The sequence below is a fragment of the Fimicolochytrium jonesii genome (assembly GCF_025526975.1).
Source record: "Fimicolochytrium jonesii strain JEL569 chromosome Unknown EV422scaffold_28, whole genome shotgun sequence".
In the NCBI taxonomy this organism is placed as follows: Eukaryota; Fungi; Chytridiomycota; class Chytridiomycetes; order Spizellomycetales; family Powellomycetaceae; genus Fimicolochytrium; species Fimicolochytrium jonesii.
Genome location: NW_026515695.1, coordinates 348,398 through 373,312, shown reverse-complemented (window position 1 = coordinate 373,312; position 24,915 = coordinate 348,398). Strand labels below are relative to the sequence as shown.

The window sequence follows — 24,915 nt, the reverse complement described above, 5'->3', positions numbered from 1 at the left end:
GAAAAGTACTTTTACGAAGGGATGTGGCGCCAGCGCTTTTTGCCTGATGGGCAGAACATTTATGCACTTGGTGTTCTGCTGGGCCACATTCTGTAACGTCAGAGGAAACGTAGACGATATTGGGCCCTTCTGAGAGGGCTGAGAGCAGTGTATTGTAGTGAAGAAAAAAGTAAGAAGCTCTTCGCAGCGGCCGCTCGACTGACAGCTTTATATATGGGCTGCCAGTGGGGCTTGCGTGGCTTCAGTGAGGCTTGGCGCCTTATGTAATGTATCACCGAGAGCTCGGGTGGCCAGCCCGGGTCTCAGATCAAGTAGAAGTAAAGAGGTATAATATGAAATACAAGTGAAGATGAGATATCCCCGACACATTCGGAAGCACCATGGTGGAGTCTGTGTGTGACGGATGACAGCAGATGGGAAGGGGTATAGTGGGCGCACAGGCTTGGGGATGGTCGACAGCCCATCGGAGGATGATATGAAATCACTGTGGACCCATCGACAAAGTGTAGTATGGTGGGCTTTCTTCCCTCGGCAAAGTGTAGTGTGGTGGGCTATGGAATGGGGTGGGCGACGTTGGCAAAACCCACTGGACTGCACCCTTACCCATATCTCCTCACTCAAGGATGGATGTCCCCACTCAAGGATTCACCACATAACTAGGCGCACACAAAAACTGATACACAAGCCCGCCCTGGATCGTATGCGCCAACCTCGCCGTCCGTTCCTCCGCTCGTTTCCCGTGCACGATAATGTCCAGCAAATCATCTACAAACATCCTGTTGAGGTTGAAATCTAAAAGAAAAAAAACATCATCAAGGTCAACGTTATCCTCCCCCCTCCCCTCCCCCCCCCACCATCAATGGATGAGTAAGAAATGCAGGAACTTACAGTTATGCCTCAAACTATGGATATTAACATCCAGAAGACTCGTGTCGATCGTATCACAGTCTGGGTAGATCATGTACCGTCTCTGTCTCCCCGAATGTGCACTTCCGCGTACACCATCATGATCAGTAACGATTTTGGCGAATTGTTCCCGCCCGCGCATCAACTCTTGCAGGCGTGTAATCTCTTCTTGCATGTGGATGTGAATTCGTTCGTATTTGCGTTCCCAATGGTGGGGTTTGTGTTGTTGTGAGGGTGGGGAGGGTGTTGAGGGGGTGAGGGGAGAGGAGACGGAGGCGGATGGGGAGTCATTCCCAGAGTTCGACCCCTTCCAGAACCCTCCAAACCGCGCCAACTGCATAAACTTCAGGGGCCCGCCGCTGGCTTTGTGGTTATCCTGCCACGGATGTTTGACTTGCAGGAACCCGGTCGTGCGGTGGCGGTTGCTGAGCCACAGGGGTTGTTGGGTGGGTGTCCGGGATGGTGGATGGGTGTCGACGTCGAGCACTGATTTCCCTCGTTTGCGTGCCGTGCTATCATTGCTTGGAGTCGGTGGAGCCCGCTCCATAAGCTGCACAGACGATCCCTCCCCCATCCACTCCTCCTCACCCTCGCCCTCCTCCTCACCCTCCTCCTCCTCACGCATCGGCACAACAGTATAAACCGCCCCCGGATTCCTCCCCAAAACCTTCGTCCGACAAACAACCTCCGCCCAGAAAAGCGCGCCGTCGTTCTCATCCACATACGTCGTGATCAGCGCGCAGTATTGTCGGATTGCGGGGTAGTGTGTTGACAGGAAATCCGTTAGCGGGACCTATGTGCGTGTGTTGTAAGCTTCTTGGGTGAAGAATCGTTTTTACGGCAAGAAAGTTGGGGACTCACATCCCCATTGATTAACGTATAACTCCCCAACTCCATCTTCCCATTCTCCTCCTCTCCCAACCGCGTAAAAACCTCTCCAAACCCCCCCGCAAACCCCACCGCCAACCTACACCCGGCGGAGTGCGCCACAAGATGACATCTCCTCACCCCGGCCTCCCTCAACTCCCTCACCATCCCCATAAACGCCTCTTTTATCGCAGAGTGGGCGCCCATGCGGATGGCGGAGAAGTAGGTGAGTTCGCGGCCGGAGGGCCAGGCGAAGATGAGGGGTTTGATGTGGGCGGGGAAGTTGCCGAGTGTTAGGAGTTGGGCGAGGCGGGTTTGGGCGGCGGTGAGGGAGCAGTTCTGGTGGGGGGTGGGGAGGGTCAATGTTTAACACACAGTACCGCGCGACAGACACACACGCATGCTAACTTACGAATCCATGGATGAAGATTAAGGCTTCATCCGCCTGCCGCGGCGTTGTCAGACTGGTCCCGCGATCGGGATGTGGTTTCGGTGTAGGATCCGGCACCCATCCGTCGACGGATAGACCCATGCGGCCAGACTCTTCTTTGGTGGTTTTGACTATTAATGAGGTGGGGTCGGCGGTCTGCGGGTGGGTGGAGTGAGTTTTTGGGAATGTCCAACCTGATTCAAATCGGGCGGGATCCGTGAACTTCATGAACTGTACCTGGCCATCAACCCGCCGACAGCCTACAACAAACGGCAACCCGGTCGCCTGATCAACACTAACAACCACCCGCTCCAAGTTCCTCGGATTCCCACCAGTCTCGCCCAAATCCGTAGGCGTAGGACTTTGAAACTAGCTTATGCATCAACCAGTCAGCTTTACACCCAACCCCTTCACTCACGCCGTACACACATACCAACCGACAGCCTCACCTGCTCCGCCGGCCCCCTTGAAAACGCCGGCCGCGCAGTAAACTCATGATTATCCAATTCCCGCAGCAGCATCCTCATCGGTTGCGGGGATATACCCGGCTCGACGTCGGAAGAAAGGTCCGCGATGATCTCGTCGCGGTATTTGGGGGGGACGGGATAACTTACTTGTGGGAGTTCAGCAAAGAATTTGCTGTGTACATGTAGCCAGAGCATGAGTGGTGTGAACGAATGATAGATAACCGAAACAGAGCCAACAACACATACCCACTAACACTACACTCCACACTCGCAACCCCATACCTAACCCCCCTCCTATCCACCTCGGGCCTCCACCGATACTCATCCGGCCCCAATGCCGCGCACGTCACAAACCCGATCCTCACAGCCCCAAACGAATCCCCACTCCCAAACTCCCTCGCGCTGAACGGCGCATCCAGCACACCCTCCCTCCACCACCCGGTGGTCACCTCCCCGCTATCCGCGTCGTCACACCACACGCCGTGTCCATGCGGTTGGCCGTGCGGGTTCACAGAGCCGGTGTAGCTGAATGTCCGCTGGTCGGTGGAGAGCGTCCAGGGGTCGTAGAGGGTGTACTGGAACGTCCCCGGCTGTAATCGGATCGGTCTGACGCGCCACCATGATACGGCTTGCTGCGGCGTGAGGCGGGCGACGGCGAGCGGGTAGAGGGAGCGGCGGACGAGGGTGGCGATGAGGGTGAGGGATTGGACGATGAGCATTGTGAGGAGGATGGGGAAGGTGGGGCCGGTGTGCGGGTCAAAGATGCGGGAGAGGCCTGTGGACGGGGTTGGGGAGGTGGAGGGGGAGGGCACGAGCTTGCCTTTGTTGACGATGAGGAGGGCGACGACGGCGAGGGCGAGCCAGTAGAAGTACCATTGGACGAGGAGGCTCAACTAAAAGCAGCCATCTCGTCGTTGTCGGACCATCGGATCAAAATTTGGGCATAGATTTTCCCCTCTTACCTTAATAACAAAAATAAGAACCAACCCCATGGCGACAACTACAGCTATCGAAGCGCCCTGCTCCGCCGTATTCGGCGCCGATGCATCCCCTCCCGTGTCCGCCGGGAAGAATATCGAGAACCCCGCTCCAACAACTGCCCAAAAAAATCCATCAATAAACCCTCCATCACCTTCCGTCTTCACATTCCCACATTCCACCTACGGGACAGAAAAACAACCCCAGTCATCGCCACCCCCACAATCCTCGCTTTGCGCGCTTTACGCCTCACATGGCCATTGGCTCGCCGGCGCGTAGAGCGCAGGAGCATGGCGTGCGCGGTGATGTCCAGGTTGAGTGTGGTGGCGGGCTGGGCGGTGTCGAAGGACCAGGCGACGAGGCCGGCGCCTTGGGCGGCGGTTAGGGTGGCGGTAAACTTTGACATTTGTGGTATTGGTTGGTGTTGGGTTGGTGTTGGCGAGCCTATTTCTAGAGTGAGAAAAGCGAGAACCCCTTGGCGCGTGGATGTCCCGACTTCCCGACGCGTGAGCCAAGCAAGGGAAGAGAATTGAATTCCATCCCGTCCACGTGACATGGGCAATAAACATCCCGTCGCGTGTGTCATGGCCATTCCGCTGCTATCCCGGACAAGGTGGGGTCTGCTTTGAGTTCTGGATCTGGAATGGGTTGTTCATCTTCTCCCCCACTCACTCCCATAACAAGTTTGTACCGACACACGAACCATTGGCCGCTACGTACAGGACTGAGGGAGGTGGAGAACGCCGCGCTCAACCGTTAACACAGAAAGACGAAAGATCCAGATCCATTCTTTCATTGCTTGCAGAGAATGATCTACTCACGAAACGTCTTCTGCTGGGTGCTGTTCGATCTGTTGCTTCTGGGATCCATATGGGGTGTCAGGTGTGTGTGTGTGTGTGTGTGTGTGTGTGTGTGCTATATTGCTTTCCAGCCTTTCGGTTTTTGCTGCGGTGGAACTCACAACCTGTCTCCGTGCGCTGTCAGCCATGCCGAATCCCCACTGGACATCACCGCACCAACCTCCCCCGAATTCGACGTATCCAACAACCAACCAGCCGCCCTCGCCCAGGCATCCACCCCCTCCCTCTCCGAACCCCTCAAACACAAACGTGCACGACGAGCAGCCGCCCAATCTCAACAATCGTCCCCACCCGCCATCGCCCTACCCTCCGCCTTCACCGCCGAATCCCGTTTTCGCGATCTCCTCGTAGCAACCCACCATACGTTCGGGACCTGCGTGTTCCATTCCACGAGTGAATCAACACCCATTGCATGTTCGAGCGATAACGCATTACATGCAGAAACCCTTGTCCACCCCGCCCTGGTTGTACATCCAAGTCCGCGCCGGATCCTGGTGCTCGGCGGGGTGGTAGGCTCATACGTGAGGGAAGCGTTACGGCATACAGATGTGCGGGACGCGGTCTGGGTAACCGAAGGCGGCGCAGAGGATGTTCGAGCAACGGTCCCAGCCGATATGTGGTACGACGCCGACTATGTATCCGCCGGCAGGCTAACAGTCATCGATATGAGCCCCGCAACATACCTTCAACAACCCGACTCCCTCCGCGGATCCTTCAACGTGATCTTCATCCCCTCTTTCACCACACCCCACCGTGCGAACCTCCTTGCCCTCGCCCAAAAAGCCCTCTCCCCGGGGGGAGTCCTCACCATCCACTCCGGCCCCACTCTCAACGCACTCCTCACAGACCGCGCAACCCTCCTCCCCCTCTTCCCGCACATTTCCACCAGCACACTCCACATCCCCTCCCTCGGGGACTCCCACACGCTCCTCGCAACGCAATCCTCAGCCCCGGCGGCGCCTGCCATTCTCTCCCCATCATTCATCGACACGGCCCTCAGCTCACGCACGACAGGGTGGGTATCGCATTATGATGGAATCACCCACATGCGTATGTTTGCACTCCCCTGCTCCCTGCGCGCCGCGATCGCGGAGCAGGATAAAACGATGCCGCGGATGAAAGTCGACGACGTGCCGCCACCCACCCGCCATGCACCGTTCAAGATCGCCGCGCTCCCCGTCCTCTCAGTCCAGGGCACCACCATCCTCCGCGAGTTCTACGGCTGCGACCGATCGGCCCTGTCCTCCGACCACGTGCAGATGACGCTGGAACATATCCTCGAAACAATGCACTGGGCCTTCTCAGCCAGTTTCGCGAATGCCACCACCACCGGGGCCGGGAATATCGGTGTGGAAACGGCGATGGTTACGATTCATGCAGCGAAGGCCCATGTCTCCGTCCTAGCCTACCCCTCCCAGGGCTACGCGGCGATAACAATCACATACTTTCACCCCACCGCGGGCGAGGAGATAGCTACACTGCTCCGACATTTCTTCAACGAGATGGATGCGTCGACATCTGTTGGGGGGTCATTCCCACGGGGCGCGGGGGCAAGGTGGAGGGCGGTGGTGGATGATGTGGAGTATAGTGTGGATGAGGAGACGGGGTTTGGGCCAGGCGTTGAGGGGTTGAGGGCGCAGGTGGGGAGGAGGGATGGGGAGGCCGAGGGTAGGAGTGGGGATGCGGGAGATGGTGGGGAGAGTGAGGATGTGGTCGATGTGGTCGATGTGGTGGAGCAGCTGACGAGTATTGAGGAGATCGTGCAGAGGTTGCGGAACGTTTCTTCTTCGCTGCCGCCGCCGGGGCCATCCTCGCACGAATCGACAAGCGAGGGCAGTTCAAAAGGCACCGGAACATCACCCGAAGTTGATCCCCCGCCCACAACACCCGCACCGCACAAATCCTGGAAAGCGGTCAAAAACAAGATATCTGCCGTGCTCAACTCTACCGTAGGGGGCGGGGACGATGGGGATGGTGGGACGGAATCGGCGGGTGGAGGGACAAGTGTAAGACGACAGAAACGCAGCACGCCGAAGGAGGGTGGACGGCAGCATCGAAGACATGTTAAGAGTGAGTTATGAGATGTGGATGGGTGTGGGATGATCTTTTCTGTCGCTGTGTGGGCATCTCATTTTTCTAGTTGGTTCCCGTCGACCCTCCGTTTTTTCCTTGAAATACACCGCTTGTATTTTCTTTCATCTCTGTTTCATCTACATACGCATCAACGCTGCTGGACGGCATCTCTCACATCGTTCCCATCGCAACTTGACAGGATTGACAGTGTTTTCTCTGTGCGCGTCTTCAGTCCGCTGCTGCGTGCCTCTTCCTCGTCCGAGTCATCTCCCATCGCTCCCATCCAGACAACGAGTCCCCATCCGCATATATATAGCCACTGACAACGCTTTCTTTCCCACAGAGGCTCTCCAACACCTTCCACCATCGGCATGTCGGACGACACCGTGATGGCCGCCTCGGGACCAACAACGAAACACAACGCCCCGCCATTGGAGCTCATCCCTCGCATCCTGTGCCGTGTCGCCCTCACCTCTCCCCAAGACTACGTCAACTGCCTCTTAGTCTGCAAGGCATGGGCGTCAGCGCTCTCCACACGGGAACGCTTTCTCCTCAAGTACAACTTCCAGGGGGCCGAGGAGATGCCTGCCGATGGAGGGGAAATCTATCATGTGCCTACCGATGAATCCGACCATGCATTGGACACTGCTGCGTACAGGATGTGCCGCAAGGTTCTTGTCGTCTACCTTGCGTCGGAATTCGACTTCATTCGGCAAATGCAGTTCCGTCTTTGGGAATGTTCCGACGTTGCTCATTCCCGACATGCGCGAACGGATACCTCCCAGTGGGTCACGCTGAGCGCAGACGTGTCGTTCTTGACCGGACCGCTGCGTATCATCTGCACACGTCTCGCAAGCACCGGTGCCCGACACCCTGGTCGGAGTTACCTCGACTTTGGCGGAGGGAACGAGGGCGATTTTCTGGCCCCGTTCATGACCGCGCCTGTCGCGGAGATGGACAATCTGACCGACTCACGTGAGGGTGAAACGCTCCTGCTCAACACTCTCCTGTCTCGATTCCGAGTCTCGAAACGCATTCGGGAATATATGGGCCTGAGGCGGATATCCGTCGCAGATGAAGCCGGGACCACGGGATACCTCGTGGACAAGCTTCGTTGGTATTGCGACGTGGATTACGACTCGCCGACGCACGCGGATGACCACAAGCGGGCGAAAGCGGTGGAATTTTATCAGGGCCTGAAAAATGAGGATATCGTCGAGTTGATCGAGCTGGATTTCGCGGAAGGGAGTAACTATGATGATGAATTGCATGGAGGATGGACGGGCAACACATGCTGCTTTGTGCTCTGCAGACGGAGGGTGCCCCGCCGCAATGTGCTGGGATATTTGATGTACGCGAACTACAATCCTTGAGCGGAAACACCACCACCCTCTTCGCTGTAGTTTTGGTCTTGGTCTTGGTTCAGGTTGGCCTTTTAGGCGTAGTTGATGTCCCACCGATACCCACCGATACACGGCGCGTGAGATGAGCTGGTGGTTGCTCTTAACAAAACGGCCGCCAAAAAACACGATTCGACCCACATTTTTCCCACTGACCTCATCCGCAGATATGCAAGTCGTCCCTTACGGGTCCCTCGCAGCACATCACCAGATCCGTGCGACGCACGCATCCAAAAATCCAAGTCCAAAGCCATGTATTGCATATATACACCCACACCCGGGGGGAGAAAGAAAGGAAAGTCTATCCATATACACAGCTGAAGACGAGTCCCATACGCGCCAATCCCTCGTCGTCCCGCGATATCGGGTGTGGCGATGAGGCCCTGACGGACGGCAAGGGGTCCTTCTCAACGGCAAAGGGGTCCGATTGTCGAAATCGCGGCCGGGGAATCCAAATGATCCAAAAAAAAAACCCCCTCCCCCTTTCTACACCTTCGCCCAAACCCTCCCCCGCGCCATCTTAACCGGCACAAGACATAACGCGCCCACACACAGCGCACTTCCCGCAAACGCAATCAACCCCGTATAACTGCCCCCCTGCGCCCCCAAAATCGCGCTCGCAATCGGGCCGGAAAAAATCATCGGCAGACTGTTCGTCATGAACACGATCGGTAACGCTCCCCCAAGTGCCGTTATCCCCACAATCTCGGCGACAACCGCGGGTGTGAGGGCCCAATACCCGCCACCCGTGATACCGTAAACGACGACGAAGATGGTGAGGGTGGTTTGGGTGTGGGCGGTGGACCAGAGGGTGAGGCAGGAGAGGCCCGAGACGAAGATGACGAGGGATTGGGCGTTTATGCGGCCGATTTTGTCGGCGAGTTGGCCGGCGAGGATGCGGCCGAAGGCGTTGGTGCCGGAGAGGAGGGCGACAAGGAAGGCGCCGGTTGAGGGTGAGAGGCCGAGGGAGAGTGCGTAGCCTGTGGTGATGAGGAGATTACTTTGTGAGTGGGTGTTGCTTGCAATGGAGGAAAGTACATTTTTCCCCGAACGTACTTGGAATGAAGTAGAAGGGGATAATATACCCCAACAGATTCGTAACCGCAAATGCCAACATCCACCTGAACCCCGTATTCTTCTTCACGTGGCTCCAATCCACACTCTTCTCCTCCACAACCATTCCGTCGGGCAACCTGCACAATAAACTCCCCACCACACCCCCAACGAGCGCAATCAATCCCATAATCCTCAAACACCAGAACACTTCCAGCGTGTCTATGAGATGTTGCGCTAGCGGGGCGAGGACGAGGGTGCCGATTCCCGACCCGGAGGCGGCGAGGCCGGTGGCGAGTGCGCGGCGGGAGTGGAACCATTGCGGGGGGGCGCCGACGGAGCCGAGGAAGATGAGGGAGGCGCCGAGACCGAAGAGGAAGGATTGGGTTAGGTAGAGGTGCCATAACTAAAAGGAGAGGGATGTATTATTAGAAATGGACGAAGGATGCGATGGATGGTTGGCGCATAAGCGACGCGAATGTTATATATGAGCTGATGGTTGGGTGATGGTCGAAACGACACCCTGCTCACTCAGCTCGCGACGAGGATGTCGACGCTCGCTCACCAACCTCGAGCATCCCTACACCTCGCGTCGCTCGCCGCAGTACGCGTTCGCTCCGGTCATTCCCTTACCTTCGTACTCAAACTGGCAAGCTCCAAACTCCCCGCAAAGACCACCGTCCCAATCCAAAGCGGAGCCTTGAACCCCCACCGTCTCTGCACCCATCCCACAATCGGCCCAAAGACAAAGGTAACCCCTCCCCCCAGCCCTCCCACAAAACTCAATTGCAGCTGCGTGGTGGTTGGTCCGAACGTCTGTTGCTTGCTGTAGTGCGCCTGGTAGACGCCCCACATGGACGCCATCCCGAAATTGATAAAGTTGAAGAGGAAGGCGCCGAGAACGACGCCCCATGCGGGGAGGCCGCCGTTGGGTGGGGTGAATGACGAGGGGGTTGTGTTGTTGTTGGGGAGGGAGGAGGAATCATCGTCGTCGTCAAGGCAAGCGGGGAGGCCGGCAACTGTGACGAAGGTGGAAGCGGAGGATCGGCGGGTGAATGTCGTTGGCAAGGGGCCGTTTTCGGAGTGCTTCTTCTCGTCCGAGGGGTATTCGAAGGCTGGTGGGATGGGAACTGCGATCGTATCATGCAGTTGTTGCTCCGTTTGTTGTTGTGGTGGAGGTGGACTCATCGCTGCCGCGGGGTGGTGAGTAAAGGCAGCGGAGTGTTCGGTCGTGGGCAGGTTGCGGGCCATTGCTGGAGAAGCCGACGAGGGTGGTGGGAAACTGCTGCGGTTGAGCCAGTCGAGGGAGCAGGAGCAAGAGGAAGAGGACGTGGGGAAGCGCAGGCCATTGCTCTGAGTGGTTGGCAGTGCGAGACGGGGGTTATTTGGTTTATATGGAATATGGCTGCGAGCGGGAGGAAAAAAAAGACCCGCGGGAAAAGACCCAGACAGACAAAGACGGCAACAAAAAGAGCGAAGATTCGAAATCCAAAAGTCCGCGAACGCGCGTGCGTCATCTCATCAGACTCAGACTCTCCTCATCTGGATTCTGCACACGGCGAGACACGGCGAGACCCATGTTCACTTTCATGCGATCATAACACTATGTCCTTGGGTGAGCAGCTCGTGGGAAAGCAAGTCACACCATATCCATCTCTGCGTCTATCTTGCAAATCCTACCTAAAACCACCACGATCGCCTCTACGCCCACCGTGCTCTCGTTTGTCATCCAGCGAAAACGGGGCGCGAGCATACACAAGGCAAAAACGGGTACGTCGTCCTCCAACTCGAACATGTGCGTGCACCGCGATGTAAGAGAAAAGAGAGACAAGAGGCCGAAACCAAGATGGGGGGCGGGCGGTCCCGGCGCTCCATATATGTATGTATATACACCCAAAAGGACGCTGCGGTCTTACGGTACGCCTGTTACTCGAGGGCATCGGCATTGGCCAGTGATTAGCAAGCTTCCAGTGATAGCTTCGTGGGGGGCATATGTAGGCACACACAAAGTGGCACTTCGATCGTTAGTTGCTCGTCCTTCTGGGAGCAAAAATGCTGGCGTTCTCACGAGATTTTCGCTTTGACACCTGGGGAGGGAGGAGCGCGTCTGGAAACGAACCCACGGTATTATACGCGGCGGAGTTTGTCCCTTTTCCCTCCCGGCCTTCTTTCCCACGCCGTCCGTTTTTTCCTGCGAGAGTTTAGCACATAGTATGAATTCGGGCAACCTCTCACCCCAGACGGGTGCAAGTTCAGCGGACTGTCTGTAACCACCATCCGATCCCGCCACCCACGCTCACCGGGAGAGACTGGTAGTCGAGATACCAGTCGAGGCCTAAGAAAAACATGCGACGGACCGTGGGCATCGCTATAAGGCCAGCCCGGGTGACCGCTTCGGCGGGCTGTTCTTTATGAAGGCAGGCCGGGTGAAGGCGCCGATGCCGAGTTCGACGATTCCGCGTTGGGACACGGATCCCGGTCCGCCTTTCGACGGCCTATCGCCGCCCCTTTCCAAAAGCGTGCTGTGTGCGGATGGCCAACCCCCGCTTTCCGCGGACGACTTCGGACGTGAAGTTCAGCTCGCCGCGCTTCACGACAGCGAATAATGGCAATCCGGGGGTGGTTGGTGCCGGAGGTATAGTATATAAACCCCCTCGTTGCAGTTGCGCACGCGGAGACCTTTACAAGCCCAACCACCGTCTGACGCCTGTGCGCCCCGCGCAAAAACACCCCACAAGTCCGACACTCGCTCAAACCCCCAGCCCCCTGACCCACCTGCTGCGTTTGTCAACGCGGGGCCCAGTGATGGGGTGCCGAATCTACAGTATCACCGGTGAACGCATGAACCACGTGCATTTTGCACCTCGACGCTGAGCGCGCCTCCACTTTGCCTTTTCGCATGCGGATACGAGAAGGGGGGGGGGGGGGGGGGGGGTGCTGCTCATCTTCCCGTCGTGCTCCAACCCATGCACCGCACTGAAGAAAAGGACAAAATGGTATTTGGGGTCCAATATGAGAAACGAAAAGAATACAATGAAGAAATTGTTCGGGAAAAAGGTGGGGGGGGGGGGGGCGTAGTTTAACGAAAGGTGAAGGCGGTATCGCATGGGTGCAAGATCTGCAATGGATGAGGAAAAGATCTAGACTAACGAGTTCGGGATCGCGGCGGGTTACCCGTATGCATTTTTTCACTGCCGTCCAGCTTTATACATCGCGTCAATCTTGTCCTTGTTCTCCTTGACGATATCCGCGCGTTTCAGTTTCTGTGCAGCGGTCTTATCATACCAAAACGAATCATCAACAGCGTGGGGAACGGGGGAGTTAGTTCAGAAGCTGGCAACCCCGCCCGCCCGCCTGCACAAACCCCAACCGCAAGATCAGAAACGGGGGTTACATACCAACTTTCCATTCTCCGGCGTCCACATCTCACTATCCAGCACCACGCTCCCCAGAATCTCCGCAGGTTTGAACCCGGCACTCTTTGCCGCCGCTCTCAGACTCTTCAACACCTCGCCTACAACCACCTCGTTGTGGCACAACTCGTCAAAGTGTCCCTCCAATCCCTTCTCCTTTGCCAAATGCATCACCTCCTTCTCGAGAGGGTTGACGATCGCGATGGGGAAGGACTCGTGGGAGTTGGCGTACACGCAGATGTTGTGCACGTAGGGTGAGGTCTTGTACTGCGACTCCAGCTTCTCCAGGGCGATATACTCCCCATTCGACAATTTGACCAGATTCTTCTTCCGGTCGATAATCGCCAGCGTTCCATCGGGGTAAAACTCGCCAATGTCGCCGGTCATGAGCCACCCGTCCGACGTGAGGGTCTCCGTGGTGGCAGCGGGGTTCTTGTGGTAACCTTTCATGATGGTGGGTCCACGCATCCAGACCTCGCCTTGGGGGTAGGGGCGGTTGGAGGGGTGGTAGGAGGTGTCGGCGACGGCGTTAAGGGAGATTTCGACGCAGGTGGTGGGAGGGCCGACGCGGCCGAGCATCCAGGGGTCCGCGGGGAGTTGGATGACGCTTGCACTAAACAAAAAGGGCAATTAGCGTGCGTTCCGATACCATTGGGTAGGTACGATCCACATACGCGCAAGTTTCGGTCATCCCATAACCCTGCACAATCGGGCACACACAAGTCGTCATAAACTTCTGCGTCTCCTGGGGCATAGGCGCGCCCCCCGACAGGGCAATCTTCAACCTGCCCCCAGTCTGCTCCTGGATCTTCTTGAACACCGTCTTGTCGATGAAGCCGGTGGGAAGGCCCAGTTTGATGAGCTCCCATTTCAGGGCGGAGGCGACTTGGAAGACGGTCTTGAGGAGCGGGGAGGCGTTCTTGAGCTTGCTGGAGACGCCTTTGCGGATGCTTTTGAAGGAATGAGAAGTTTTTGAGTTGCGATGTCCTGATGACTTTGCAGCTCCCTCTTCAATTACGCGAATCACACAACTCACGTTTCCCAAACAGCAGGCACACCCGTCATAACAGTCGGCCTCAACTCAGTCAAATCGCCTTTACAGTTGCGCACATTCGCATCCGTCAGTGTCCTCACGCTCCCGTATCCGATGCGGTAACCTTCGCACAGGCACAGCTGTTCCACGACCAGCTCGAGCACATGCGCTAGAGGGAGGTAGGCGAGGTAGACCTCTTCGCCGTGGTTGAGGATGGTGTCCGTGACGTCTTTTGCGCCGCCGACGGCGGCGACGATGTTGGCGTGGGTTAGGAGGACGCCTTTGGGGTTGCCTGTGGAGCCTGGGAATGCAATATGAACAATCAGGGAATCGTCTTGGGGCACGGAGGAACCGCTCTCTTTGGCTTACCAGAAGTGTACATGATCAAAGCAATATCCTCCGGCTTCGGAGGCACAGTCTCCACCTTATTCTGGGTCCCCAGTTCCCTCAACTTTTCAATCGAGTACAGCTCATAATGGGGGAACTTCTGCTTGATCTGCCCGACAATTTTCTCGTCCGCCTGGCCGTTGTAGATGATCTTGCTGAGGGTGGGCACATTGCTGCCGACGGAGAGGATGACGCGGAGGAGATCAGCGTTGGTGAAGAGGGTCGTGATGGAGCATTCGTTGAGGGAGAAGGTGAGACCTTCTTCGCCGAGGGTGTCGTATGCGGTTGTGATTGTGATGGCTTGCGACCATGCCGCGTGGGCCATCAGCTGCCAGTCGCGACTAGGAATAAGGAATAAGGAACGAAGTGAGTGATTTGGCTGTGCATGTCAACGATCGACCAACGACGAACGCGAAGAATGCAAAAGCCGAAGGCGGTGTCCGAGCGTCAGCGAGATGTCGGTGGGCGGGAGCGCTCGCTGAGGCTCACTAAGAGCCATGGCTAAAGGAGTATTGCGCCTCTGGCGCTAGCTCACTCCGCTCGCTGTCGCTCGCAAAGGAGTTCGTTCACGGTGACTCACCTGGTAGCAGCAAACAAGGTCAAGCTATCGCCACTCTTCAACCCCACCTTCCTGAGTCCACTCCCCAACAATTCAACCGCCTCCTTGACCTCATTAAAGGTCATCCACTGATAGGCGCTCAATTCATAAAAGTTCCACTTCTTCAACTCCTTGACCTGTTTCCCATCCACGTTCTTGATCAACTCCTTCTCCTCCGTAACGGTATTCACGACCTTCCTAGCACCCATGGCCGGGTTGTTACCGCGCGTCTTTGCAGCATGGAGGATGATATCATGAACGGTGTTGACGTCGTCGTAAGGACGTTCTGTGAGTTTTTGGGCAGCTTTGGGTGCGCGACGGGCTTTTGAGCGGTCGGAGGAGGTGGTGGAGCCTGCTTCGATTGAGCGGGGCTTGCCGTGGTGGGAGCCAAAGAGGTAGATGGGGAGGGCAAAGGCGAGGCCGAGCCACATTGCTACGGTTGTGATCATGGTGGTGGTGGGCCACTGTACGATGCGGAGATCGTGTTGGACGCTGGAAGGGAGAAGAGTGTAGGGCAAGGGTTATAAGTTTCTGTTCGATATATATAGGTGCAGTTCCTAAGCGATCGGATATCCAAGGATTCGACAGGAACAAGTGAGGCTTCTCTCGTCCCCATCTTGGCCATCGCCCCTGTTCGTATTCCCCTCCCATACACGTAACACAGGGTAGGGTGTTCTCACGGCCTGCGGTGTGAACATACCTGAGACGAAGAGCAGAGTGGAGAATAGCGAGTGAAGGGGAACCGCTGTGGGAGTATAAGTCTGGGGAAGGAGGAAGGCTGACGAGTTATATGGGGTTTTTCTGTTGTGTTCTGGAAGCCAGCCGCCGCGCCCAGCCTCATCACCCACTCACCCACCTAACGTACCGCAGGAGGGACTTGAGAGTGCGAGTGACGCGCAGGAAGACAGGACGCGGTCAAAGGGAGCGAAAGTTCTCTTAGACTCGCTTTACCCGCGGAAGGAGGACGCGTGTTCTCATGTCGCAAGAAGTCAGAAAGCCGCCTCAGGCCGCGTTCTCATGTTCAACCCCACTGGACCCGCGCGTGTTCTCAAGGTCCCTCCCCCCTCTTCTCTGGGCGTTTCTCCCAAATCAGGCTCCTCCCACAGTCGCTTCAGCGTCAACACGTACCAACGAACGCTGAACCCACCACACGCATGCACATCGCAAAAGACGTCACGACTTCAATATCAAAAACCCGCGCAAAACTCCGTCCCCTCTTCACCCATCTCGCCTCCATCTACACCCCCACCCAGCTCGATGCACTCGCCGTCGCGTTCGCAAACCCTCGCCAGACGACGTTTAGGATCAATACGCTGAAACTGGGTTTGGGGTTGATGGACGGTGAGGGGGATGGGGCGTCGTCGAATGAGGAGGGAGTTAAGAAAAGGGAATACAGGACGAACGACAAAGACCCCCACCACACCGAACGCACCCGCATCCTCTCCCAACTCACATCCTCCCTCTCCCCCAAACACCGCTCCAAACGACTCACACCAGCCCCGTTCGCACCACGCACTGCTTTCGGGCTCCGCAACGACGCCGCCTCGCCTTTCATCGATGTGCGGCATCTCGCCCATTTACCCGTCGTCAAAATGGGGCTCGTGCATTTCCAGGGTTGGAGCTCCATGTTACCGCCGCTGGCTGCTGGTGTGGGGAGGGGGGAGAGGGTGTTGGACATGTGTGCAGCGCCGGGGGGGAAGACGGGGATGCTTGTTGAGGGGGTTGTCGGGTCGTTGGGTGGGAGTCGAGATGTGAAGGGTGCGAGGGATGGGAAGGGTATGGTGGTAGCCAACGAAATCGAGCACGAGCGCGCCCAGCGTCTCACGACCAACATGGACACACTCGTACCTGCACATCTACGGCATCTCGTCCATGTTCAGATCAAAGACGGGCGGAAACTGCCAGCGTTCTACAATCCGCCCCCCGCCGGCGTCTCACCAGCCCCACCCTCACAACAACCCCAACCACACCCCGCAACCCTGTTCACATCCATCCTCCTCGACGCCCCCTGCTCCGGCTCCGGCACAATCGCCCTCGCCCAGCCCGCCACCTACACCCACTGGACCCCGACCTGGGTCCTCAAACACGCCCGCCTCCAGCTCCAACTCCTCCACGCCGCCCACGCCCTCCTCTCCCCGGGCGGACACCTAACCTACTCGACATGCACTCTGAGCTGGGAGGAGAACGAGGGTGTCGTGAGCGCGTTTCTGGCGGAGGCGGGCGATATGAAGATTGTCGAGCTGGCGGGCGGGTTGGGGGAGATGAGGGATCGGGGAGGCGAGAAGGCGTTTTCGGCCGGGTTGGCGGAGACGAAGGGCGAGAGGGCTGCGGGCGGGATGGAGATGGCGCTGCGGGTGTTTCCGGATGAATTGTATGAGGGCTTTTTTGTGGTTAGGATGCAGAAGGGTATCTGTGAAGGGTAGAGCGTTAGATGATAGAAAGGAGTGTATAGAGCGTTGACTTTTTTGGGGATCTCGTATGTATTTTTCTGAGGCCAATGAACATGTTCAAGGTGCATAGTGATATGCTTGGCGCTGGTCGGGTCCCCACCACGCCCCCTGTGCGTTTGTTGGACGGTGGCCGTCAATGCTTATCTGATCCACGTTTACGCGTTTTCGACGCGTCTTGGGAAACAAAGCTGTGATCTGACAGCAGGTTGTGTCAACAAAGACCAGCGAGACTATCTCACGGAAAAGCGGTGAAAAAATGGCATGGCTTCGCCTTTGCAACCTCCTGAGGAAGGTTGCCATTGCCTTTGTCTGGCGGCGTCGGGGTGAGCTTTCACAACTGCACGTCGTGCCCCGACGCCCGATATGTGTCGGCAGGAGGGGGGCCCACTCTCGAGATTTGCATACATGCGTTCCCGACCGTATGGGATCTTCGAGGGTATTCCAGCCCGCATTCCTTGTTAAACGGGCTGGTTTGTTGGGTCGTGCGGTTACGGCAGAACCCAGCAACGGGCAACTGGTCTGGTATCGCCGGTGTCCCGCTTGCCGCTGGTGAAGGCAGGTGAGATGCACACTCACACTCTCAGCCGTCTTCCGCCACGTTTCGCCTTTTCGACTGAAAAGAGATGATGATCACATCTAAAACATCCTCGATATGTTCTGCCTATGCTACGAGAAAAGGGTCTACATCGTGTTGATACAAGTGCAAGGCCCCGGCCGCTCGTGTGTGCCTCCCCAAACGATGAACCGACAATGCGTTCGCTTTCGGTGCCCGTCCGTCCGGGTGTGTCCTGCCAAACCACGCCGCGTTGCCACGGACCCCTCTTTGGGCGCCGCCGGTGTGTTGGGATGATGATGATGGGCGGTCTGCGGGTGATGAATCCGCTCGGTTCCTCCTCAGAGCGCGCAATGTGGACTGCGCGGTCCATTGTTCGAGCGGTTGTGGCCGGTTGTGAAGCGCTCCAGTGTTTTCGCAGGCATTTGCACGTTGGCGGTGGGCGTGGATAGCCGAGACGGTAGGCGCTCAACCGTGATGGGCCACATTGTATCTTCAAATCATCAAGGGCGGTCAAAGTTTCGCACACTGGGTGTGGTGCGGCTCGTCCCAATCCGTTGCCCATCAACCCGCAGCAGCAGCCTCGCCCCTCGTCGGGCCCGGGCGACAAACCAACCAAGTCGTAGTCCCCAGATGAAACTTCCTCCGTTCCTCCACCACCAGCCCCGCCTCGTCTACCAGTGCTTCAATATCCCTGTTCCACCAACACCCCCACTCCCTGGCATGACTCAGCGCCGTCTTATCCAAAAACGCGTCCATAGCCCCGTATTCATTACTGCGGCCGTGCTCGAGCAGCAAAATGCGGCCCGTCGCGGGGTTGGTGACGCGGGAGAACTCGCGCAGGGCCGCAACGGGGTCGTCGTAGGAACAGAGCCCGAGGGTGGAGACCACCGTGTCGTAGCTATGTGTGGGGATCGGGGCGAGGTTTTCGGCGTTGAGGAGGGCAAAGGTTGTGGGGGGGTAGCTGGTGGCCGGTTTCGCATTGGGTGGTGATGTAGTCGTGCTCAGCTTGGCGGTGTCGATGGTGATGTTTCCACCCGCTTGCGTTTTCGGCTTCACCCCATCCCTACCCACAACCTCCTTCCACCTCTCCCACGCGCCCCTCAACATCACCTCGCTCACATCGCTCATGCACAGCTCGTCCACCACGCCCTGCAGACCCTTGTAATACGCCACGTTCCGCCCCGTGCCCGCTGACACCTCCAACACCTTCCCCCGTGCTCTCGCCACCAGCTCTTTCCGGCGGGCGCCCATCCGCATGAGGACTTCGTGGCCGCCGACTTCTGCATCGTATGCGTCGGGACCGACTCGATCGAGGATTCCGGTGGTGGTGGGCTGGAGCTGGCGTTGGAAGGCGGGGGTGTGGATGAGCGGTGGGGGTGGGGGGAGAGAGTAGATGCGGTAGGAATGGTAGGCGGTGTAGATGCCGAGGGAATATACGCCGGCGCCGGAGACGAGGAGGAGGAGGTGGCGGGGTGCGAAGGGCATGGCGAAGGTACTGTAATAGATTGTTGGGTTGAGGGTCCGATGTCCAGCGTCGGAGGTCTTTTCCTGATTCCTTCGTCGTTGCGTCCGTCGCCACTTTAGCCGCCCGACCGTCAGTTCAAGCGCCCGTCTCTGCCCTGCCTGTTCCACCCGTCCGTCTGTGACTACGGTCCTTCAGCGCTGAGTACCGTGCTCAAGAACTGTTTGAAGGAGTCGCTGTTGGGAAGAAAGCTGGGAAGAAAGCAACTCCTGTCGCGTCGTCCAAAACGAGAACCCCTTTCGATATTGGAACTTCCATTAGCGTCCCGCCAGCATCGAATTCGCACTATCCCCAACCAAGAATGACGACCACAACAACAACAAGGTTACGCCCAGACAAGCGCCAGTCCGCCCACGAGCTGCGGCCCTTCTACTGCAGCTCTGCGCTGCTGAGTCGCGCGGACGGGTCGGTGAGGTTCAAGTTCGGTATGTTGTTAGGTGTATGTGCCGATTTTCTACTTGCCACCTTCAACACCACGTACAACGAGAGCAATAAGAGAGAGGAGGCATTGAGGAGACTCTTCCGAACGCCAACTTGTTGAATGTCATGTTCTCACGTTTCCTCTATAGGTGACACGGCGGTGCTGTGTTCGGTGTTTGGACCCATGGAAGTGAAGATCAGGGACGAGAAGCTGGACAAGGCGACGGTGGAGGTTATTGTCAAAACCGCTTCGGGCCAGACCTGTAAGTACGATCCATGTATTCATCCATTCGGGAACACCGCTCACTTTGCGAGAGTTCTTCTGACCTGTTTTTCTGATAGCAACGACGGAAATGTTATACGGGGCCATGATCCGCCAGACAGTCGAAGCGTCGATCCTCGCTGCATTACACCCGCGGACGCTTATTCGGATCGTGTTGCAGGTCTTGACGGACGATGGAGGGGTGAGTAGCAATTTCAACATCTTTTGCATACTTTCGCAGCTTTGCAAAGAAGATTGCGATTACTGAAACGGTTTGCGAATAGATAATCCCGTCGGCGGTAAACGCAGCGACGTTGGCGCTGATCGATGCAGGAATCCCTTTACGTGCGGTTCCGGCGGGGGTAACGTGTATGATTGCGCAAGATGGGGTGTTGTTGCTAGATCCTAGTTTGGTGGAGCTTGAGGTGAGGATGGAATTGCGTTTTGCGTGGATGAAAGATCACCGGTTGGGAAATGCTGAATCTCGAGCTCTTGATGCATGCAGTCCGCGAAATCAATACATACCTTTGTCTTTGACAACGCCTCGGACGGCGCTATGGCGACACTTTGCACAGGCAGTTTCACTGAAAACGAGGTAAAAGCAACCCTCCCCTCCTTTCCCAGTCCATGTCCGCTCCGTCACTCCGTCTCACATACTCATACACTTTCCAAAGTTCGATAACGCATACAACATGGCTCTGTCGGCGGTCACAACCGTGCATCAACTGATGAGATCAACTATTGAGGGGAGGATCGTGAGGGAGCATGGCGCGATTGCGGATGGAGATGAGGCATGAGGGATTATGATTTGGAGATGGGGGGGGAGCACTGCAAGTACACATGACTGCTGCAACGCGCATTGCCGGTTGGGGAGGACACAGCAAGGCGGGAATTGGGAGGCTGCGATATGCCAATCGCGACGGACGGCCTCCAGTAGCCTGTGCTCTCGCTATTCGCCGTCATCTCTCGCAGTGAAGTGGGGCCGAACGTACGGTTGAACATACTCACCCACATGTGAGTTGTCTTGGCTGCTCTGCCTCGACGAGGTCGTTGGTCGTTTAGGAGGCGGATATGGACAGCAGGCCCCTCCTTTCAGCGATAGATATCTTGTCAGATAGCTAGCACTGCCTCTCATGTACAGCACATTGGAACGGAAGTAACTTATAGTGGGTGACCTGCATGTTCCTGGACTTTGCACGGATGTGAGTGTGGGACGTGGAACTCGCGACGCCCACCAACCCTAACCCACATTCGAACGCCCGAGGTTTGAGGCTTGTCATTCTGGCGGTCGCTTTTCCCACCCGTTTCCCTCTCCACAAACTCTTGTAAAACCCCCGCACTCCACATTCCCGCCGCAATGGCCGCCCAGTCAGACACGAAGGGCATCCTCAAGCAGCTCAAGGCCCAGCAGCAGCAACAGCTGTCTCGTCTGCAGGCTAAGGCAGATGCTGAGGTCGAGCTGCTCGAGGTTGTCGGCGCGTATTTCAAGGTTGGTTGAGAAGGGGCTCACGATGTGATGCTGGTCATGTTATGAATCACGGAGTTCTTCCTAATACCCATGGTCTTTTAGAGACGAGCAGAGATCGAGGCTCAATATGCAACTGTAAGTGTTGTTTCTTACGCCGTGTTCCATATTCCGCGCGTCGGCACAAGATCATCGGGGAAACTAATGCATGCGCTGAATATTAGAGCCTGGAAAAGCTCGGAAAGCAGTACCAAACCAAAAAGTTCAAGCGCAGTACGGCGTCTGGCACGCCGAACCAGACACCGCTTAGTGGGGACTCTGCTGTAGGGTAAGGTAAATAGCCCTGCTGCTGCACTCGTCGAGTGAGCGTACGATCGGGTTGACCTTTGAACCACGCCCTCTTACCTCGGTCTATTAGAGCGATCTATGTCGCCTTCTCGACAGTGTTATTGGAATCGGAGAAGCAGGCGAGGAAACGCGGGCAGATTGGTGACCAGCTGAATGCCGAGATTGCGGACTTTTTGAAGGATTTCACGAAGAGTCAGGGCGGCGGGGCGAAGCGGGTATGTGGTTGGACATTTCGTTGATGCCCTAGGGTAACGCGGTCACTCAACCTGCTTCATTTTTAGAATCTGGATTTTGGTGTAAGTGGCATGCCTCTAACGAGTACAGAGTGTGGAAACGGGCAACATTGACTCCCAACTGGCATCGCACAACAGAGCAGATACCAGCAAGAGTTATGGGCGACCTACGACGATCTGGAAAAGACAAAGCAGGCTTATGAGAAAGCCGCAAAAGAAACGGACGCCGCGCATCGCAAATACGACGAGATTTCGCGGAAGCCGGGATCGGGGCTGAGCGCTATCAAAAACTTGGTCACCGGGACGGATTCGGAAGAAAGGGTGTCGAAGGTGCATATGGCGGCTCGGCTGTTGGAACGTGGCTCGAAGGGGACATAGGTAGCAGAGAAAGCTGACTCTGCGTTTCTTAGCAAAGGAGCAAGTGGAAGTCGTTGAGCAGGAAGCTCAATGATGCTCGGAATGAGTATCTGCTCGCATTGCAAGCTGTGAATTCGATCCAACAAACTTACTATAAAGGTAATTGAAACGTGTCACGCGATCGATGACTGCTCGTGTTGTTAAACGACTTTGCTGTTCGGCTTTACAGAGGAACTACCGCAACTCATGCAGGTATGCCGCAAGTCGCAGACTTATGTCAAAATGACAAAGCTAATCCACCTTGGACACTCGAAAAGAACCTCGACGGAAGCTTCTACAGCGCCTACCCCTCCGCCCTGGACAAATACACAAACATGGAAAGCGAATTCACAGCGGTGTTGAACAGCGCCGTCGAGACATTGCGCGAGACGGTCAAAGGGATGGAGCGCGGGAAAGAGTCGGAAGCGTTCATGCGGGAACATCAGGGCGTGTTTCAGGATCCGAGCACGTTCTACTTCGAATCGCATGCTGGTGACGATGTGAGTGTTGCCCTGGGGGTTCTGGAGGTGCTTCCTATCTTGATGCAGCTGGGCTGATACGTTTTTTCGGGAAAGGTCACCGAAATCATTGTCGACGATGTGACCAAAGTAGCCCTGGGCCACCGCCTAGGCCGGCTGAAAGTCCAGGAGAGCCAGGTGATCAGCGACATTGGACAGCGGGAACGCGAACTCGGCGGCGTGGCTCAAATGGCGGACGTCTATGCACAGACTCCATCCTTTGGGAATGCCGCGTCACCGCTGGAGGTAGGAGGGGATTACATGACCCTGTGTCTCGAGCGAGATAGAGGGGCTGATGTTTGTGGGCCTCGGAATGCAGCAACGACAGGAGATCGAGAATTCTTTGAGGCTTTTGACGGCGCTCAAGGCGAGGACGAGCGCACAAGTGCAGGTTCTTCAAGAAAAAGGAGGTGCGTCCAACGTTTTGCAGTCCCAAATGGTATCGCTGTACATTCTCACCCTCCGCACCTTGCTCGAGCACAGTGCAACCCATAATGCCTGCCCTTCCCACCGCCGCCACCCCTGGCAGCGCAGGAGCCCACCACCCCTCCCACCTCGACAAACCGACCGCCCACGCCGTCTACGACTACGACGCTAAAGGCGACGGGGAAATATCCCTCCGTAGCGGCGACGAGCTCGTGGTTCTGGTCCCGGAGAAGGATGGGTGGATTAAAGTGCGCAATGTGGCGGGTGGGGCGAGTGGGCTTGTGCCGGCGACTTATATCAAGGAGATTGTGGGTGGTGGAAGTGGGGCTGCGGGTGCGGGAGGTGTGGTTGTGAATCAGGCGGCGGCGGCGATGTCGAAACGGGCATCGGTGATTACGACGGCGGGGGGTGGGGGTGGGGCTCGACAAGGTATGCATTTGGCGACGTTTCTGGGCATGTCCTAGCTTGCTCGAGATGCAGTTTGGCCGGGAACGTCTCGGACATGTCGATTCGTTCGTCCTGACATGTCGATCCCCATATACAGTGAAAGCGATCTACGACTTTACAGCCACCGACGAAGGCGAACTAACCTTCAAAGCCGGCGACATTATCGACGTTCTCGACACGGGCAACGATTTCAGCGACGAGGCTTGGTGGGAGGGGCGGTTACCGCGTACCAACCAATCCGGCCAGTTCCCCATTGTGTTCACGCAGGGGTGGCAGGCGCTGCAGGGGTTGGATAATGGGTTTGGTGGCGGTGCGTTGCCGAGTCTTGGAAGGCCTGCGGGCGTGGAGAGTGTGGCCCAGGCGGCGGCGAGTAGGAGGGAAAGTATGATGAGTAGGAGGACGAGTGCTCTGCCGGCTAAGAGTGCGGGTGTCAGCGCGAGTTCGGCTGCCAGTGCGGGTGTGAGAGGTGAGTGAGATGGCAGACTTTGGGATGGGAATTCTGTACTTTGCCCATGCATCAACCGTACACCTGTGATTTACCACCCCCTTTTGTAGTACGAGCCCTCTTCGCCTACCAAAGCACCTGCGACGGCGAGCTCTCCATGGAAATCGGCGACGTCATCTCCGTCGTTTCCAAAAACACGGGGAGCGATGCGTGGTGGGAGGGCGAGAGTTCGCGGGGGAAGGTAACATAACTTCATCACATGTGCGCTGCCTGATGTATGTTGATGGTCATTGACATGTGTTTTTGTGTCGTAGGGCCAGTTCCCGGTGAATTATGTCGAGCAGATTGAGGATAATGCGAGGCCTCTTTCGGGTGTATGTATCACATGTCCCTCTCGGTACCCTGCACACACCGGCCCTCACATATTAATACACACACTCTGTTCTTCTCTCCCCACCGTAGTTAGCATCCCACCGTGCCTCAATCGTTCCCGCCGCCGCCGTCGCTGCTACGCCTCAAGGTACGTAAAAAGAATGAAGTTATGTTACCTTCCCCCGCGAACTCTCGCCCTCCCACCACGCATCGCTCCCCGTGTTTTTGGAAACGACGGAGATGACGTCGCCGATTTCCATGGAGACCTCAAGTCATAACAAAGTGCAAGGGGACGGTGGTTGATATTTGGGATCCTTTTTTGTAGTGAAAGCGCTGTACGACTACACAGCCGGCGCACCGGACGAGATCAGTTTCAAGGCAGGCGCGATCATTCGGTTGACTGATTCTTCGGTACGTTCTAGCAGCTGTTGTGTCTTCCATTCGCAGATGGGGAAGGATCTTAAAACTGATTTGGGGGGCATTTAGGATTCGGATTGGTTCGTAGGAGAGTTGAATGGGCAGACCGGCGCGTTTCCTGCTAATTACGTGCAGCGGGTGTAAAACCACTTCCGGAAACCCACTTCCAGAAA

General features: G+C 56.7%; 9 protein-coding genes across 9 annotated transcripts; 5 read left to right on the top strand and 4 right to left on the bottom strand.

Moving 5' to 3' along the window:
• Positions 1 to 503: 503 nt before the first annotated feature.
• On the bottom strand, positions 504 to 4,054 carry EV422DRAFT_604716 (uncharacterized protein; the record flags this gene model as incomplete). Its single annotated transcript, XM_053073763.1, has 9 exons — positions 504 to 792; positions 889 to 1,699; positions 1,768 to 2,112; positions 2,186 to 2,359; positions 2,441 to 2,572; positions 2,653 to 2,842; positions 2,917 to 3,563; positions 3,633 to 3,766; positions 3,835 to 4,054. 9 exons carry the CDS (start codon positions 4,052 to 4,054, stop codon positions 638 to 640), a joined length of 2,808 nt encoding a protein of 935 aa, XP_052922445.1. The 3' UTR covers positions 504 to 637.
• A 94-nt stretch (positions 4,055 to 4,148) lies between these two features.
• Positions 4,149 to 6,847, top strand: EV422DRAFT_622689 (S-adenosyl-L-methionine-dependent methyltransferase). Its single transcript, XM_053074181.1, has 2 exons — positions 4,149 to 4,530; positions 4,633 to 6,847. Exons 1-2 carry the CDS (start codon positions 4,457 to 4,459, stop codon positions 6,587 to 6,589), a joined length of 2,031 nt encoding a protein of 676 aa, XP_052922444.1. The 5' UTR covers positions 4,149 to 4,456; the 3' UTR covers positions 6,590 to 6,847.
• Positions 6,770 to 7,985, top strand: EV422DRAFT_226179 (uncharacterized protein). The gene has a single exon (XM_053065519.1). The coding sequence runs from the start codon at positions 6,953 to 6,955 to the stop codon at positions 7,952 to 7,954; it is 1,002 nt and encodes a 333-aa protein (XP_052922443.1). The 5' UTR covers positions 6,770 to 6,952; the 3' UTR covers positions 7,955 to 7,985.
• Positions 7,986 to 8,467: 482 nt separating this feature from the next.
• EV422DRAFT_500166 (major facilitator superfamily domain-containing protein) lies at positions 8,468 to 10,222 on the bottom strand (the record flags this gene model as incomplete). The annotated part of the gene is made up of 3 exons (XM_053068122.1): positions 8,468 to 8,961; positions 9,038 to 9,440; positions 9,668 to 10,222. 3 exons carry the CDS (start codon positions 10,220 to 10,222, stop codon positions 8,468 to 8,470), a joined length of 1,452 nt encoding a protein of 483 aa, XP_052922442.1.
• Positions 10,223 to 12,082: 1,860 nt separating this feature from the next.
• Positions 12,083 to 15,342, bottom strand: EV422DRAFT_541878 (uncharacterized protein). The gene is made up of 7 exons (XM_053071236.1): positions 15,166 to 15,342; positions 14,448 to 14,957; positions 13,850 to 14,208; positions 13,484 to 13,781; positions 13,122 to 13,397; positions 12,433 to 13,060; positions 12,083 to 12,309 (listed from the first exon to the last, which is right to left on the bottom strand). Exons 2-7 carry the CDS (start codon positions 14,912 to 14,914, stop codon positions 12,223 to 12,225), a joined length of 2,115 nt encoding a protein of 704 aa, XP_052922441.1. The 5' UTR covers positions 14,915 to 14,957; positions 15,166 to 15,342; the 3' UTR covers positions 12,083 to 12,222.
• A 98-nt stretch (positions 15,343 to 15,440) lies between these two features.
• Positions 15,441 to 16,930, top strand: EV422DRAFT_225566 (S-adenosyl-L-methionine-dependent methyltransferase). Its single transcript, XM_053065513.1, has one exon. It carries the CDS (start codon positions 15,620 to 15,622, stop codon positions 16,886 to 16,888), a length of 1,269 nt encoding a protein of 422 aa, XP_052922440.1. The 5' UTR covers positions 15,441 to 15,619; the 3' UTR covers positions 16,889 to 16,930.
• A 1,102-nt stretch (positions 16,931 to 18,032) lies between these two features.
• EV422DRAFT_590685 (S-adenosyl-L-methionine-dependent methyltransferase) lies at positions 18,033 to 19,216 on the bottom strand (the record flags this gene model as incomplete). Its single annotated transcript, XM_053073527.1, has 2 exons — positions 18,556 to 19,216; positions 18,033 to 18,471 (listed from the first exon to the last, which is right to left on the bottom strand). Exons 1-2 carry the CDS (start codon positions 18,954 to 18,956, stop codon positions 18,033 to 18,035), a joined length of 840 nt encoding a protein of 279 aa, XP_052922439.1. The 5' UTR covers positions 18,957 to 19,216.
• Positions 19,217 to 19,219: 3 nt separating this feature from the next.
• On the top strand, positions 19,220 to 20,965 carry EV422DRAFT_541873 (ribosomal protein S5 domain 2-type protein). Its single transcript, XM_053071235.1, has 6 exons — positions 19,220 to 19,418; positions 19,563 to 19,676; positions 19,756 to 19,877; positions 19,960 to 20,100; positions 20,181 to 20,270; positions 20,350 to 20,965. Exons 1-6 carry the CDS (start codon positions 19,295 to 19,297, stop codon positions 20,470 to 20,472), a joined length of 714 nt encoding a protein of 237 aa, XP_052922438.1. The 5' UTR covers positions 19,220 to 19,294; the 3' UTR covers positions 20,473 to 20,965.
• A 67-nt stretch (positions 20,966 to 21,032) lies between these two features.
• EV422DRAFT_570810 (uncharacterized protein) lies at positions 21,033 to 24,886 on the top strand (the record flags this gene model as incomplete). The annotated part of the gene is made up of 18 exons (XM_053072919.1): positions 21,033 to 21,164; positions 21,246 to 21,278; positions 21,365 to 21,468; positions 21,559 to 21,703; positions 21,770 to 21,784; positions 21,860 to 22,051; positions 22,132 to 22,237; positions 22,308 to 22,330; positions 22,396 to 22,617; positions 22,693 to 22,881; positions 22,955 to 23,045; positions 23,119 to 23,490; positions 23,606 to 23,974; positions 24,064 to 24,194; positions 24,268 to 24,327; positions 24,416 to 24,473; positions 24,651 to 24,736; positions 24,812 to 24,886. The coding sequence occupies 18 exons, from the start codon at positions 21,033 to 21,035 to the stop codon at positions 24,884 to 24,886; spliced, it is 2,403 nt and encodes an 800-aa protein (XP_052922437.1).
• Positions 24,887 to 24,915: the final 29 nt, after the last annotated feature.

Bases quoted from the DNA above. Each gene is read 5' to 3' on its own strand.
- EV422DRAFT_622689 (XM_053074181.1), top strand. From the start codon at position 4,457: ATGATCTACTCACGAAACGTCTTCTGCTGGGTGCTGTTCGATCTGTTG. The intron at 4,531-4,632 runs GTGTGTGTGTGT...GTGCGCTGTCAG, and splicing joins GGATCCATATGGGGTGTCAG to CCATGCCGAATCCCCACTGG.
- EV422DRAFT_226179 (XM_053065519.1), top strand. From the start codon at position 6,953: ATGTCGGACGACACCGTGATGGCCGCCTCGGGACCAACAACGAAACAC.
- EV422DRAFT_541878 (XM_053071236.1), bottom strand. From the start codon at position 14,914: ATGATCACAACCGTAGCAATGTGGCTCGGCCTCGCCTTTGCCCTCCCC. The intron at 13,398-13,483 runs GTGAGTTGTGTG...TTCCTTCAAAAG, and splicing joins GTGCCTGCTGTTTGGGAAAC to CATCCGCAAAGGCGTCTCCA. The intron at 12,310-12,432 runs GTATGTAACCCC...TGGTATGATAAG, and splicing joins CGCCGGAGAATGGAAAGTTG to ACCGCTGCACAGAAACTGAA.
- EV422DRAFT_225566 (XM_053065513.1), top strand. From the start codon at position 15,620: ATGCACATCGCAAAAGACGTCACGACTTCAATATCAAAAACCCGCGCA.
- EV422DRAFT_541873 (XM_053071235.1), top strand. From the start codon at position 19,295: ATGACGACCACAACAACAACAAGGTTACGCCCAGACAAGCGCCAGTCC. The intron at 19,419-19,562 runs GTATGTTGTTAG...TTTCCTCTATAG, and splicing joins GTCGGTGAGGTTCAAGTTCG to GTGACACGGCGGTGCTGTGT. The intron at 19,677-19,755 runs GTAAGTACGATC...TTTTTCTGATAG, and splicing joins AACCGCTTCGGGCCAGACCT to CAACGACGGAAATGTTATAC.